This window comes from Chlamydotis macqueenii, chromosome 11 (genome assembly GCF_036417535.1).
Source record: "Chlamydotis macqueenii isolate bChlMac1 chromosome 11, bChlMac1.mat, whole genome shotgun sequence".
In the NCBI taxonomy this organism is placed as follows: Eukaryota; Metazoa; Chordata; class Aves; order Otidiformes; family Otididae; genus Chlamydotis; species Chlamydotis macqueenii.
This window is the reverse complement of record NC_141566.1, coordinates 12,024,862-12,038,775: the sequence shown is the minus strand read 5'-3', so window position 1 is coordinate 12,038,775 and position 13,914 is coordinate 12,024,862. Positions and strand designations below refer to the sequence as shown.

Sequence of the window (13,914 nt, the reverse complement as noted above, 5' to 3'; positions counted from 1 at the left end):
GCCCCACAAGCACATATAGGACAGGAGGAGACTAAAGGGAAGGAAGTACCATAGGAAAGAAGGGCGCTAGAGAAAAAATAAAGTTACAGCCACTGAAATACCTGCTGTCTGCTGTGGTGGAGGATGTGGACAATCCTCTGAAGCAGCCAGGGCTTCCAGCGCCTGCAGGGTGGACACCAGAGCATCGTCCAGCTCTTGGGCATGGTCTCGGACTGTCCGTGGTTGCACGTTGTCTATCAGCGTGACAGGGATCTCGTCATAGAGGATGCCACAGAGATGCCGACCCTGCTCCTGGCTCTGGGCAGCCACCCGGCGCTTGGGGTCGTCCTCATCCGAGCTGTTGTCTCGGAAGCCAGGAGGGGGAGCTGCGATGGCAGGGAGCAGGGACGTCGTCTCATCTTCTTCCTCATCGCTCCCAGGAGGTGGAAGTGACATCAAGTCCACTGTATTGTCCCGGGTGCTGCCGGGCTTGCCTCCCTTGCATGAGGCCAGGCGGCTCTTGGTGTTGGCTTGGCAGGACTTGCAGAAGTGTGAGGCGTCGCTCCGCAGGTGGGTGTCTATGGTGTGTGCTCTGGCCCTCCTTGCATGCCTGTCTTGGTCAAGGCCATCTGGGTCGTACTCGTTAGACGCCCCATTGTAGCCTTGTCCAGAGCTTTTGAGAGTGGGGTCAGATTTGGTCCTGGGACGAGTTTCCTCAAAAAAAATCAGGTTTTCATTGATATCCATCCTTCTTTCTTTTTCCTTTCTCTGCTCTCGCATGTGCAAGTAGCAAAAGCTGATGAGCTCCGAGTCCGAAGCCCTGGTGGCTGGAGATCTAGCTGCTCCAGCGACGGCGGCACAGCCACCCACCAACCCGCTCTCTTTCTTTCCTGTTTGCCCTGCCGCGGCAGGCCGGCGGAGGTTGTGTGCGTTGATGTAATCTAAACCAAAACCACAACAGACACATTAGCAGCAGCACCCGGGAGAAGGGAAAACATCATGGGGAAGCTCCTGCTCACCCTAGAGAAGTATCCAAGTGCTCTCTGCCTCGGCATGTTGGACTGCAACGGGACACGTGTGTTCCCTGTGGCACAGCCAGGCCATCTGGCTGCTCTTTTGAAAAGCCATCTTCTGCAACCCACTGGGCCTATCTGCCAGTAATGAGTGCAGGACGAAATCACAGAATAGCTTGGGTTGAAAGGGACCTTCAAAGGTCATCTAGTCCAATCCCCCTGCAAGGAGCAGGGCATCTCCAACCAGATCAGGTTGCTCAGAGCACTGTCCAAGCTGGCCTTGAATGTTTCCAGCGATGTGGCATCCACAACCTGTGGGCAATCTGTGCCAGTGTTCCACCACCCTCATTGTAAAAAATTTCTTCCTTATGTCTAGTTTTAATCTACCCTCTTCTGGTTTAAAACCATTGCCCTTCATTCTACTGCTATAGACCCTATTAAAAAGTCTGTCCTTATCTTTCTTAGAAGCCCCCTTTAAGTACTTGAAAGGCTGCAATAAGGTCTCCCCGGACCCTTCTCTTTTCCAGGCTGAACAACCCCAACTGTCTCAGCCTGCCCTATCGGAGAGGTGCTCCAGCCCTCTGATCACTTTTGTGGCCCTCCTTTGGACCTGCTCCAACTGGTCCATGTCCTTCTTATGTTGGGGGCTCCAGAACTGGATGCAGTACTCCAGGTGGGGTCTCATCAAGGCAAAGTAGAGGGGCAGAATCACCTCCCTCAACCTGCTGGCCACGTTTCTTTTGATGTAACCCAAGATACAGTTGGCTTTCTGGGCTTCAAGCGCATTGCCGGCCCACATCCAGCTTTTTGTCCACCAGTACCCCTAAGTCCTTCTCCACAGGGCTGCTCTCAATCCCTTCATCCCTCAGCCTGTACTGATACCAGGGGTTCCTCTGGCCCATATGCAGGACCTTGCACTGGGCCTTGTTGAACCTCATGACGTTCACGTGGACTCACTTCTTGAGCTTGTCCAGATCCCTCTGGATGGCATCAACCGTCTCTCAGGCTTGTCAGTCACACCACTCAGCTTGGTGTCATCTGCAAACTTGCTGAGGGCGCACTTGATCCCACTGTCTATGTCACTGATATTGATATGCTGAAGATATTAAACAGTACTGGTGCCAATATGGACCCCTGAGGGACAGCACTCGTCACTGATCTCCATCTGGACATTGAGCCATTGACCGTGACTCTCTGGATGTGATCATTCAGCCAATTCCTTATCCACTGAACAGTCCATCCATCAAATCTGTATCTGTGTTGGTTTTGTTTACTGAGGGGGGGCTTTCTGTAAGTTTCTGTAAGAAGCTGCTAGAAGTTAAGTTTCCTATTTGTCTGGTGGACTCAGCTGGGCCTAGGGTGGACCCACTGCTGGCCAAGGCTGAGCCAATTGGTAGCAGAATGTTCCCTGATAACGCCTCTGCGATAATGTATTTAAGAAGGGGAAAAATAAGAAAAAAAAAGGAAGAAGAAGATGTGAAGAAGCTGAAATGGGGGCAGAGAGGGGGAGGCACGAGCCTCGTGGGCCTTGTGGCCCTCACCCTCTGGCCTCCCACTGGGTGGCTGACTGGGCCCAACTTGGCCCAGCCCGGCCGCAAGAAGTGGAGATGAGATGAGATGTGAAGAGATCCTGAGAGGCGTCTGCCTGAGCCAGCTGTCAAGAATTTCTTGTGAGAGGAATGGCTGCAGACACCAAGGTCAGTGAAGAAGGAGGGGGAGCAGTAATGCTGCTCTGGGCAGAAATTCCCCTGCAGCCCGTGGTGGAGCCCATGGTGGAGCAGGCTGTCCCCCTGCAGCCCATGGAGGCCCACGAAGGAGCAGAGATCCACCTGCAGCCTGTGGAGGACCCCATGTTGGGGCAGGTGGATGCCTTAAGGAGCCTGTGGCCCGTGGAGGGCCTGTACTGGGGCAGCCATTTTGGAGGGACTGCACCCCATGGAAGAAAGACCCACACTGGAGCAGTTTCACAAAGGACTGTAGCCCATGGGGATGGACCCCACGATGGAGCAGGGGAGAAATGTAAGGAGCTCTTCCCCTGAGGAGAAAGGAGCGATGTAAAGCAACAAGTGATGAACTGACCATAACCCCCATTCCCTCTTCCCCACTGTGTTGTTCAGGAGGGGCAAGGAGATAGAGATAACTGACATTAAGTTTAAGCCCGGGAAGAGGGAGGAGTGGGGGGAAGTAGTTTTGTTCTCTTCCACATTATCCTGCTTTGGTTTAATAATAAAGAAATAGCTTTCCCTAAGTTGAGTCTGTTTTGCCCATAACGGTAACTTTAAGGATCTCTCCCTGTCCTTATCTCAAACCCTGAGCCTTTTTTCTAATACTATCTCTCCCTTGGAGAGTGAGGGGAGTGAGAGAGAGAGACTGCATAACTTGGTCCCAAATGGGGCTAAACTACAACAGTATCTCTCCAATTTAGAGAGAAGGATGTTGTGGGAGACCATGTCAAAGGCCTTACAGAAGTCCAGATAGATGATCAGTAGCTCTTTCCTTGTCCACTGATGTAGACACTCCATCACAGAAGGCCACTAGGTTGGTCAGGCTAGACTTGCCCTTGGTGAAGCCATGCTGGCTGTCTTGTTATCATCCCCCTGGCCTCCATGTGCCTTAACAGCTTCTAGGAGGATCTGTTCCATGTCTTCCCAGGCACAGAGGTGAAGTTGACAGGTCGGTAGTTCCCAGGGTTCTCCTTTCTACCCTTTTTAAAAATGAGTGCAATGTTTCCCTTTTTCCAGTTACCGGGGACTTCACCTGACTGCCGTGACTTTTCACATATCACGCAGAGTGAGTGGCTTGGCAATTACCTCAGACAGTTCCCTCGGGACTCTGGGATGCATCTCATCAGGTCCCATAGACTTAGGTATGATCAGGTTCCTCAGGTGGTCATGAACCTGATCTTCTCTTACAGTGAGAGGGACTTTGCTCCCCTAATCCCTGTCTTGCAGTCCATTCATTCGAGAGGTGCGGGAAGAGGGGCTGCCAGTGAAGACTGAGGCAAAAAAGTTGTTGAGTACCTCAGCTGTCTCCGTGTCCATTGTTACCAGTTTGCCAGTCATGTTCATGAAGGGTGGTACACTTCGACCTTTCTTTTCTGGCTGACATACCTATAGTATCCCTTCTTAATATTCTTTGTGTCCCTGCTTCCACTGCCTGTACATTTCCGTCTTGCCCTTTAGTTTGACAGACAGGCCTCGACTCATCCATGCCAGTCTCCTGTCTTCCTTTCCTGATTTCTTGCACCTGGGGATCGAGAGCTCTTGTGCTCTATGGAAAGCATCCTTAAAGATCTGCCAGCTCTGTTCTGCTTCTTTGTTCCTGGGGACAGTTTCCCAGGGGGTCCTATTGACTAACTCCTAAAACAGATCATGGGCTAGAGGGTCTGTACCTCACCTCTGAGGCAGAAAAACCCTAACTAAAGCAACCTTCATAAACATGTGTGTGATGGAGCATATTCCCATGAGTGGCTTTGTATGCTCCACACTCGCCTTGGCCTCCCCACCTGAGTGCATGGGTCTCTCTAGAGGAAAGGGTTAAGCCCTGGGTGATACCACGCGTGTTGCCACCAAGAGCAGAAGGTACTGTTGACACTGAAGACAAGGGGCCTTCTGGCTTAGAGATATCAACTCCTCCCTGCAATAAAAAGAGAAGGGAAGACCTGGAGGAGGCAGAAGGGAGATGGACCTGCAGAGATTTACATGGCGGACACAGAAGATGGCCAGCTCAAAAAAAAAGCCCACGTGGTATTGAGGAAGCTGACATGCATTTTCTTCCCTAAATCAATAAAACCTGGATTCCCATTAACAAAGAGCTGTTGAAAGTGTTTTAGTGAGGCCCTTAGATGTGGCTGGGGTATAGTGATGATGGAGGCCAGAAAAGCCTAGCTGGACAGGATTTATAAGGAGTTGCGCTCCAGCCAGCAAAAGCCCTGTGACACACTGAAGGAGCAGGCCACCTCCTCGTGGTTTGTTCCACTGTCCCCCAAATGATCACATGCTATAGAGTTTAATCATATAAATCTTACAAAGTTAAATATTATGACATTTATGATAAGAAAGTATTGACCCTAAAGCTGTTTTTTTTGTGAGGAATTAGATCAATGACACCACAGAATAGCAGCATAACTGACCAGTGCCCGTCTATAAACAACCTTTAGACATCAGAAATATTGTGCTGTTCCTCCCTCTCCATCTCCCCACCTGTCTCTTTTCTAGACTAACCACAGCAAATCCCTTTAATCTTTCCCAACAAGTCTGTTTCCTAAATGTCTCAGCTTTCTTACTCCTCTGGGCTGGACTCCATCCACATCATCTACCTGGAAAAATGTCTTGTTTCTGTGCTATGTGACAGCAGCAGGGAGAGGAAGTGACGTTCCAGTAGCTTGCTGGGAGGCAGGGCTGGGCAGAACCAGAGGAGGGCTGGCCAGCACAGCAGGTACTGAGGACGCGGGTGCCACCCCCAAGCCACCAGCCATTTTCAGAGAGCAATGGGAACAACCTGGCTGCATGCACGATCAAGGACCTTCAGCCTCAAGCTGCCAGTTCACATGTTATAAAGCAAGAAGGAATTGTTGTCACCATTTTTTGCATAACATTGGCCAGATCAAGTAGTTTTCCTCAGGAGACTGCTAAACGTGGTGCAATATTGCCTTTTGGTGAAACACCCAATGTAACTTGGCTGACTTTAAGTGACAGACATCCCCCAGAATCCCTTCCCCTCGCTGCCCATGATCCGTGTGTTGTTTTTGGCTGTGTGACAGCTATTGGATCAGGCTAGCTCCAGAAGAGCCCTTTGCTCCTACTGTTAAGCATTTCTCTGCAACAGCCTCCCCTTCCTCTCTTGTGCAAGGCAAGCGGCTGAAATATTGCTTGAATTTCTGGCCACTAGTCCAGCCCTCAGGAGGGGCATCTGTCTGCACTACAGGTTGAATTGTGCAGCTAGGCTGTGAATGGCTGCCAGAGGGATGCGGGCTCTCTTACCAAGTATAAATTAAATAAAATAAATCGTAATAAAATTCATTAGCTCAACAAATTGGACAATTTATCTCCCCAAACACATGTTCGTACTATACTGTTCATCACCTGCAATGTTAAAATCCCCTCTCATTTATGACCATACCAGTACCCGGTAACGACAGCTGTGCGAGTGAACACAAGACTACTGTAGCTAGGGATGTGCGTTTAGTGCTGGGCTGCAGTGGCATGGACCAAAATAGAGGCTTTCCCAAAGCCAGACACCTCTGATAGGTCATGCTAGCAGGGCTTGTTGCTGAATGGGGCCAAAACCCTAAAATCCATCATCTAGCTGCTGGATGAAGTTGGACTAGATGACCTGGGGTTGGACTAGATGACCTTTGAAGGTCCCTTCCAACCCTAACCATTCTATGATTCTATGATTCTATACTCTGTGGGAGAAGGTCCTGACAAAGACCTGAAAGAGCAAGCAAGGCCACGGAGCTGCTTGGCTGACAACAGTTGCTAGTGGGAGTGGGGAGAGGAAGAGGCAGGGCGGCAAATCGCCTGCATGGCTCCAGCACAGCACAACCTGTCCTGCAGAGAGCAAGGATCTGGCCTACGCCTCTGCAGGGAAATGTGGAGAGATGGATGTAACTGACAGCATTCAGATGAAGCATGCATTTCCAAAAAAGTTTGCAGTTCCGCAGGAGATTTTAATGGGCCTCGAGGAAGATGCATGTGCTCCTCTTCTAGGCAGAAAGCACAGGCCACGGCTTGATTTTACATTTAAGATTCTGGCACAGCCTGCCTGCAGCCTGGAAAGTCAAAGCCTGGGCTAACTTGATTCATCCCAGTGGGGCTTTCTTATCGTCCCTGCAGAGATGTGCCAAAGATCAGCAGTCCCTGCTCGCTGTGTTCTGCCTAGCTCCTGACAGCTCTGCCTGCAGCCATAGCGAGATCAGAACTGCGAGCAGACTTTGTTTTCTCAATACACACTAAATTCACTCCTTCTGAAGGATGCCTGAGTGGCATGTGAGTTCCACATCAGTGATCAGAGAGGTTTTCATCGCATCCCTGAGGATAGACCAGGCCATCCCGAGAGGGGCTAGCTCCTTGGTATGAAGACCATGGATCCATTGCTCCATCACTGTCCTGCCCACACTGTGACTTCCCCTCACACTCACTCCAGCCCCCTGCAGAGTGACATTGGTTTCTTGAGACTGTAAAGAAAAGAGCAAGATCTACTACTCATTTTGACATAGGTTTGGACCATGCCCACAAAGAAAAAGCTCCCTGAGGAAAAATTCTGGCTATTACCACTGTTGCTAGGGTGGAAAAGCACCACTCACCCATGCTGAGACATCCCCTGAGTGACCAGTAACTGTGGGAACCATCAGTCTCCCTCTGAGCCCTTGGAGATGTTTTGGGATGCTCTCCACTTCCTACCACATTCCTCTGACTCACCACAGCCATGTACCCTATGTGTCCCTGTAGCCCATCTCAAGGTGACATGAACCAGGGACCACTCTGATAATGTCCAGTTAAGTTGGAAACACCCTCCACTTATAGAAAAATGTGACTAAATGTGTTTCTGTAGGGCATCTAGAGCAGAGAGCACAGTGACAGCTGCCAATAAGAGGCACAGGTGAAGAAAAAAAAGGAAACCATGTGTGTATACTTATACCAACATCACCTGCCAGGTCTCTCCCTGGATTCACTGAGGTTGCCGCAGATGCTTTCCTGATGCTTCTTGTGAGTGTGTCCTCCCACATGTGCTAAGTCTGTGTCTGGGTGCCCTCCTCAGACCTCTGGGGCACTGAGTCCTTTCCCAAGGACCCTGCTAGCTCTCAGTACTCTTCCTGCCTGCCCCCAGCTAGTCCGATCTTGAGGAGGCAGTTTTGATGCTCTGGCAGCTAAGCTGAAGATGTGTCACAGCTCTCTGGAGCTGCAGTGTCACTCAGGAGGTCTGGGGGCAACCTTCCAGAGTCAGCTGGGTTGGTATTTTGCTCATCTCCAGCCACTTGTCCTGTATTTTATATTTCCCTATACAAAACATTTGATGTGAACACCTGGATGGAAGAACAGCATGTAGCTCATGGTTGGCTCTTGTTTGAAATCAACGATTCTGGGGGTGACTCACACCTGCAATCCATCTTCAAGGAATGGAGCATCAGTGCCTGGTGGGACAGGACCTGTCTTTAGCTGTTCTGGTCTCCTGCTGTGCTCAGACCAGCTCTGCAAAGCTGGGACACCAAAGTTGCCTTCCTGATTTAGGAAATCAGCAGAGCAGCTGTGCTTGCAGAGCTGCCTGTGCAGCCCAGACACCCACTGATGAAGGCAGCAGTGTCCAAAAGCAGCAGTCCCTGGCTGAGTGCATACACTCACGCTGGTCTCCAGAGCTGGAATGCTGATCTAGGAGCATGTGCTGCATCCTTGTGGCAACACATCGGCTGTTCTGCAAGGACCCAGCATTTAGCTGGCACCATGGCACCCCCTGAATCTGCTCTAGGAGCTACCAGAACAGCACTTGCAGTGAATGTTTAGGGCCCAGGCTGACACCACAAGTCAGAGGTTATCCAAAATGAGGACTTGTCTCCCTGCTCCTTGTTTTTTGGTTAAAAGGGGGTCTGCTGGTTCAGCAGGGGGAATGGGAGCAGAGGGGAGACGCCAGGGAAACCCTCCTCCTTTCTAGTGCCACAGAGCCCTGGGCAGAGGGAGGAGGAGGCTGGGGAAGGGGCTCGCACAGAAAGCAGAGGCTGAAACATACCTGCCTTGATAATCTGAGGTGGGGGCGGCTGGCTGGAGGCCCTGGAGAATATCATTTTTTTCGAGTCCACCAGGAGACGGCAGTAGCCTGCGATTAGGCAGGCGAAGTTGGTGGCTTCAGGCCACTCCATCAGCAACACCAGTGGCTGGAAGGCAAGAGAGGCAAAGTGCGTGAGGGCGATGTGGCTCAGCTGACATGGGACCAGTGCTCCAAAGGGGTTGCGCCGCAGCCCTGCACTGGTGTAACTTGTGAGCTGGCTGGCACTTTTAGCACCCACACAGGAAAAATCAGCCACATGCCACGTCCTTGCTCCAGATCACCCAACAAATCTCTGTGTACAAGAAAGTGCCTTGCTGCAGCTGTAATTCCCACTTGCTGACTCCCCTAAGGATGATGAAAGAGGTGGAGCCCTGCAGGGCATAGGCTGTGCATGGCAGGGCACCCATGCAACTGGCTCCTGATAAGCCTACCTCCAAGCACCAGTTTAACCATCAGGCCCTGGGGACCTCTGGGAGTTTGTGGAGTCTCTAGCTGCCAGAACCCCTTTCATTGCAGGCACCACGTTGCCCTCCCATAAACTATGACATCTGCTTCCAGCAAAATGCAGAAGGGGCAAAAACCCATTACAGGCTCTCCCAGCCACCACTCAGAGCCTGTGGATCTTATTTAAATCTAACCCTTTGGAAAATTAAATTTATGCTTTGGAGCAGATGGTGTCTTCTCTTTTAGGAGAGCATTTATTCACATGCTAAAAAAGGTCTTTGCTTTAAAGAGAAGAAAAAATCAACCACGATCTGTGTGCCACATATAACCTCACTGCACAATCTAGCAGCAGACACTGTGACTCCCCCACTCCCAGCTTGTCCCAAGGAGAAGGTTAGCTAGCCTGGGGAAGCTGTGGGGGTGAGATCCCATGTACTGCTGGGACCAGGCTGGGCAGAGCAGCCTGTGTCACCACAGCTTGGTCGAGCGGCCTGCGCTCGGTCTGAGCCCCTAGCACTGCTCAAGGTGGACCCACAAGATAGAAAAACAATTGACAGTGCCTTCAATAAAGTTATTGCATCACAGTTCTAGCCCTCCTTTAAGCCTTGCACAAAGCACTCGTACCTAAAGGACCTTTGTACCCAGCTACAGGGCTTATCTGAGGCAACTAGGGAATGTTTAGTTACTGCTGTGGCTCAGGCTGCCCATCCTGCCATGCTTGGTCTCTTGCAGTGACAGCCCTTCAGGACTCAGAAGAACTCATTTACCACATCCAAGGCAAACCAAGCTCGTTTTAAAAACCACTTAAGCCTACACAGTGTGAAAACCATTAAAGTTATTTTGGTTTTCTTGTTTTATAACCACAGGAGGTTCCTGGTACCTACTGGCCAGTTCTGTGCTCAACACTTGCTTTTTTAAGCCACCAAGCCAACTCTGGCAAAGGAATACCCAGCGTTACAGCACACCATGCTCTGGACCATACCATAAACCTAGGTGTGAAGCCATCAGCCCTGGGCAGAGCTGTGTGTGATCCCCAAGCCGTGTCAGCCCCTGGCAGGGAGTGATTCCTCCTAGAGCCAGGGTAAAGAAGTTCCCTCCTTGGCTGCTGTGCAGGAAGAGAAAGGAAAATAAATAACCTGATGTGGAAGAGAAATAACCCAACAAGTGAATGTGCTCTGCTGAGAGGCTCTGCCCCTGGTCGCTTGATGACGCTCTTTCTGTATCATGGAAAATAAACCTGAGATGACACAGATCAAAGGGAAATTATCAAGACAGAGCGAAAGGAGAGAAGAGATTATCCACATAGCTCGAAGGAGGCAGGCATGCAGTGGTGAGGGGGGCTGACACCTCTTAGCCCAGCTCCAGTCTTGACATAAGCGGTGAAAGGAAACCATGTGTTCCAGTTCTGCTGTATGAAGCATCCTTAAAACAAGTGCCTTCTACATAGGGCTAAGCCTTCTTGGGTTTTTCAAGCCATCTGTTGAATAAAGAGACATTTGCGCATTTTCCCCATTCTGTTATGCAGCAGTGAGTGTTTGAGTGCTAGCAACAAGAAAGGAAGCAAAGGCCAAGGGGAGGGAAGCAATGGCTGATGAGTATCCACTACTGGAAGAATAAATGAAGAGGCCAAGGTGAGTTGAGAATTCTCTTTCAAAAGGAAAACTAGAGGGGTAGTTTCCACCACGTGCAAGTCACACGCCAGAAATTCACAGCTAGCTCTTGAGGACACCAAGGCTTAGCAGCACAGAGTCACAGACCTTCACTGCCTCCCTGTCAGCACTCGCTGCTCAGCCCACAGTGTAGTCCCAGTACCTCAGCTGGGTACCAGTAGCTCTGAGACCCAGCCCTATTTCTATCTTTGCTCGGATACCTCTGCTTCAGGATGCTCCCACTCATCCAGAGGTGGGACTGTAGGCTCTTGCTAGGAAGAAGCAGCACCTGGATCAGTCCTCCTGAAGGGAGACAGGACTGAGACATGACTACCCTGACTGGTGTTTCCTGCCTACAAAACAGGAACACAACACACCAAGATGCTGCAAGCTCCCTGCCAGGTCTCCAAGCAAGCCCAGCCTCCAAATTGGCTTCCAGCAATCGGTTTGTGGCATACTGACGTTAATTGGAGCATTCTGCTCTGAAGAAGAGGAATCTTAATACTGATTAGCCTTACAACTTAGCAAGGGGTCTTAGAAATTATGACTCTCACATCCTGGCTAGCAAGTGGTGTGAGTTCTTCTCTCATTGTCAGGTGTTCAAATATTGTTATTAAGGATTAAATAACTTCAGGGGCAGCTTGAAGCCGTCTACCTGCACTGCCGGCAGTGCTCCAGCGAGCTCCGCATGGCCCAAGAGCCCATGCTGCAGGGGCTCTGTGTCCTGCTGATGGATTCCTGGCTGTTTAAAAAGATATCAAATGTGAGCAAAGCTGCTGCAATCAGGCTGTGCATCTCCCCTGGGCTCAGTGGCTTCTCTGCTGCTCCCTAACAGGGTTCTGGCTGTAACCCTTTCCCATGTGGGGATACAAGACTGAATCTCTCTCTTCCACCCACCTAGGGAATTTTGTTGAGATTGCAGCAGCTCAGCTGCCTTCGAGACTTCCACCCCGCTGCCACACCTCCCTGAAAGTGGCCAACAGATCTGAAAGTGATTTGTGGGGTCAAGAGGCAAAGACAAAACATGATCACAGCAGCCTTGTTTCCTTGGAAAATCAGGCTACAAGGAGGAGGTGTCAGGGATGGCAGCTAAAAGAGATGTTATTTTTAGACATTGGCAGTCTTGGTCACCCTGTTCCACGCAGGCAAGGCAAATGAGATCTTGTGGAGACAGCCAGGCACAAGTGAACTGAGCAAACATTGACTTTCTAAACAGGTACATGAAAAATTTCCAACTAATGTTGCTAAGGGTTTTAGATGGTAAATTCTGGGTAGCTTTGCAGGGAGCTGCTCTAAGTAACAACAAGGCAGGACTGTAGTTTGTGTAGTGGGCTTCTTTGTGATACTCATGTCTTGTGGTGAATGGGATTGACCTCCTTTCATTCTGCAAGAAGCAGTGAGGGCTCATGCCTGTAGTCAGTATTGGCCTGGTCCCCCAGGGACCGGGGCACATGCAACGTCCCTGCCTCCCCCTGCAATTTTTTAAACTCACTGCTCATCTCACCCAGCAACCTAAAGAGTGTGAATCTTCCTAAATTTTCTAAACCCAGTGGTGCAGCAGAGCATAGAGATTTCTGTGAGCAGCTGGAAGGCAGGGAAGGATGCAGCAGGAGCAAAACCAGTGTTGTTCCTCTAAGATCTGCTCCTGCCCTGGCACCTTTGATTTTTTTTTTAAGTGGCCACAAAATGCAGTACCTCTTTCTCAGCTGTTAATCAGGAGACAGTGTTACTCACCAATGGGGAACAAGTTATTAACCAGGATAACCGTCTGGTTATCCTCCCACCATGCCAACATTCCCATCCTCTTCCTCCTCCTCATTCTTGCTGCGAGAGCGGTGGGGGCTCATACTTTGGTAGCCCTGAGGGCTCTGCTGCCCTGGGATGCCAGAGCAGAAATGCCTATTTGATTTTTGTCAGGGCAGCAGCACCATTAGGATGAAAGCTGGTTTTACAAAGAAGCAAACTTACTGGGATAATTCTACTGCTCTAAAAATGCCAAACATCAGATTCCCAGAGGGATGCACAGGTAAAGGTTAATCTCTGACCTGTAATATACCAACATGAAAATAACTAAGTTTTAAAGGGAATGCTCTTTCTGCATCTAAATGAAGAATACTAGCCTGAAATTATTGATATTTTGATCTTTCACTCATACTGGTTTTCTAGATTTTCTAGTCCTAATGAGAAAAGGACATTTTTTTCACTGCTTGGCAACCAGTCTTTCTGGAAAGTAAACCGAAATACATTTATACTGGATATAAGAGACAAGTTTTCCATTAGCTTATTAAGGATATTGTGCCCTGCCTTTAAATCAAACCTCAATGTCCTTCTGGAGGATATTCTCTTGTTCAGACAAAGGTGAAGGTTTCATAGAAGAATATCTGGAGGAAATTTTATGGCCAGGGTTATGCTCGAGGATCTTAACAAGCCTCATATTTAAATTAATTTATGACCTGATCTATGCATGCTATAACCCTTAAGCTTATGTGCATTTCCTTTTAATCTCCTTCCTTTATCATGTACTTTGGGTCTTACTCTACTTCCTTTAATACAGTGCAGTAGAAAGGTGGGAGATGAATTTACGTAATTTGTGTTCCCTAGTTTCCTTAAGGTGCACTGCCAAGTTTATATTTAATAATATAGGCAACTGGGTCTAACAAGACAGCAGTCAATTTTTCACTTGTACATTGACCTTTCCTTCCCTCCCTTTAAGCATTATTAACTCAGCGCTATAAATACCAGGCTGCTTGTGTTTAGGACCATTTCCCATTTGTTGATCAATAAACCTCCTGCCTTTGTTAGCAGCAGACCTTCAGGTTTCTGCAGCAGCATCTCCTTCCTTAGGGTCTGAGCAGCCACCACCTCTGCCAGCTGAGCACCCTCCTCGTTCCCTGCACAGTCCCACAAAACGTACCTCTATAGAGTGCAAACTTGTAGGTGTCTCCTCCTCTCCCTTTCGATGGTGGTGCTGTGTCCCCTTGCAGTGTTGCTGTGTCCCCGGAAAAGCACAGGTCCAGCCTACACCTTCCCATCATGCTGTAGCTGCCACCCTGGCCAGCTTTCAT

At 49.6% G+C, this 13,914-nt stretch overlaps 1 protein-coding gene across 1 annotated transcript in view; it reads right to left on the bottom strand.

Annotated features, from left to right (window-relative positions):
- The window catches only part of FRMPD3 (FERM and PDZ domain containing 3), a 66,271-nt gene that overhangs the window by 3,576 nt on the left and 48,781 nt on the right, over positions 1-13,914 (bottom strand). The window contains exons 15-16 of the mRNA XM_086756365.1: positions 8,718-8,862; positions 102-920 (exon numbers count right to left, since the gene is read on the bottom strand). Of these exons, the coding sequence (XP_086612491.1) occupies positions 102-920; positions 8,718-8,862 (964 nt within the window). The remainder of the gene's footprint in view (positions 1-101; positions 921-8,717; positions 8,863-13,914) is intronic.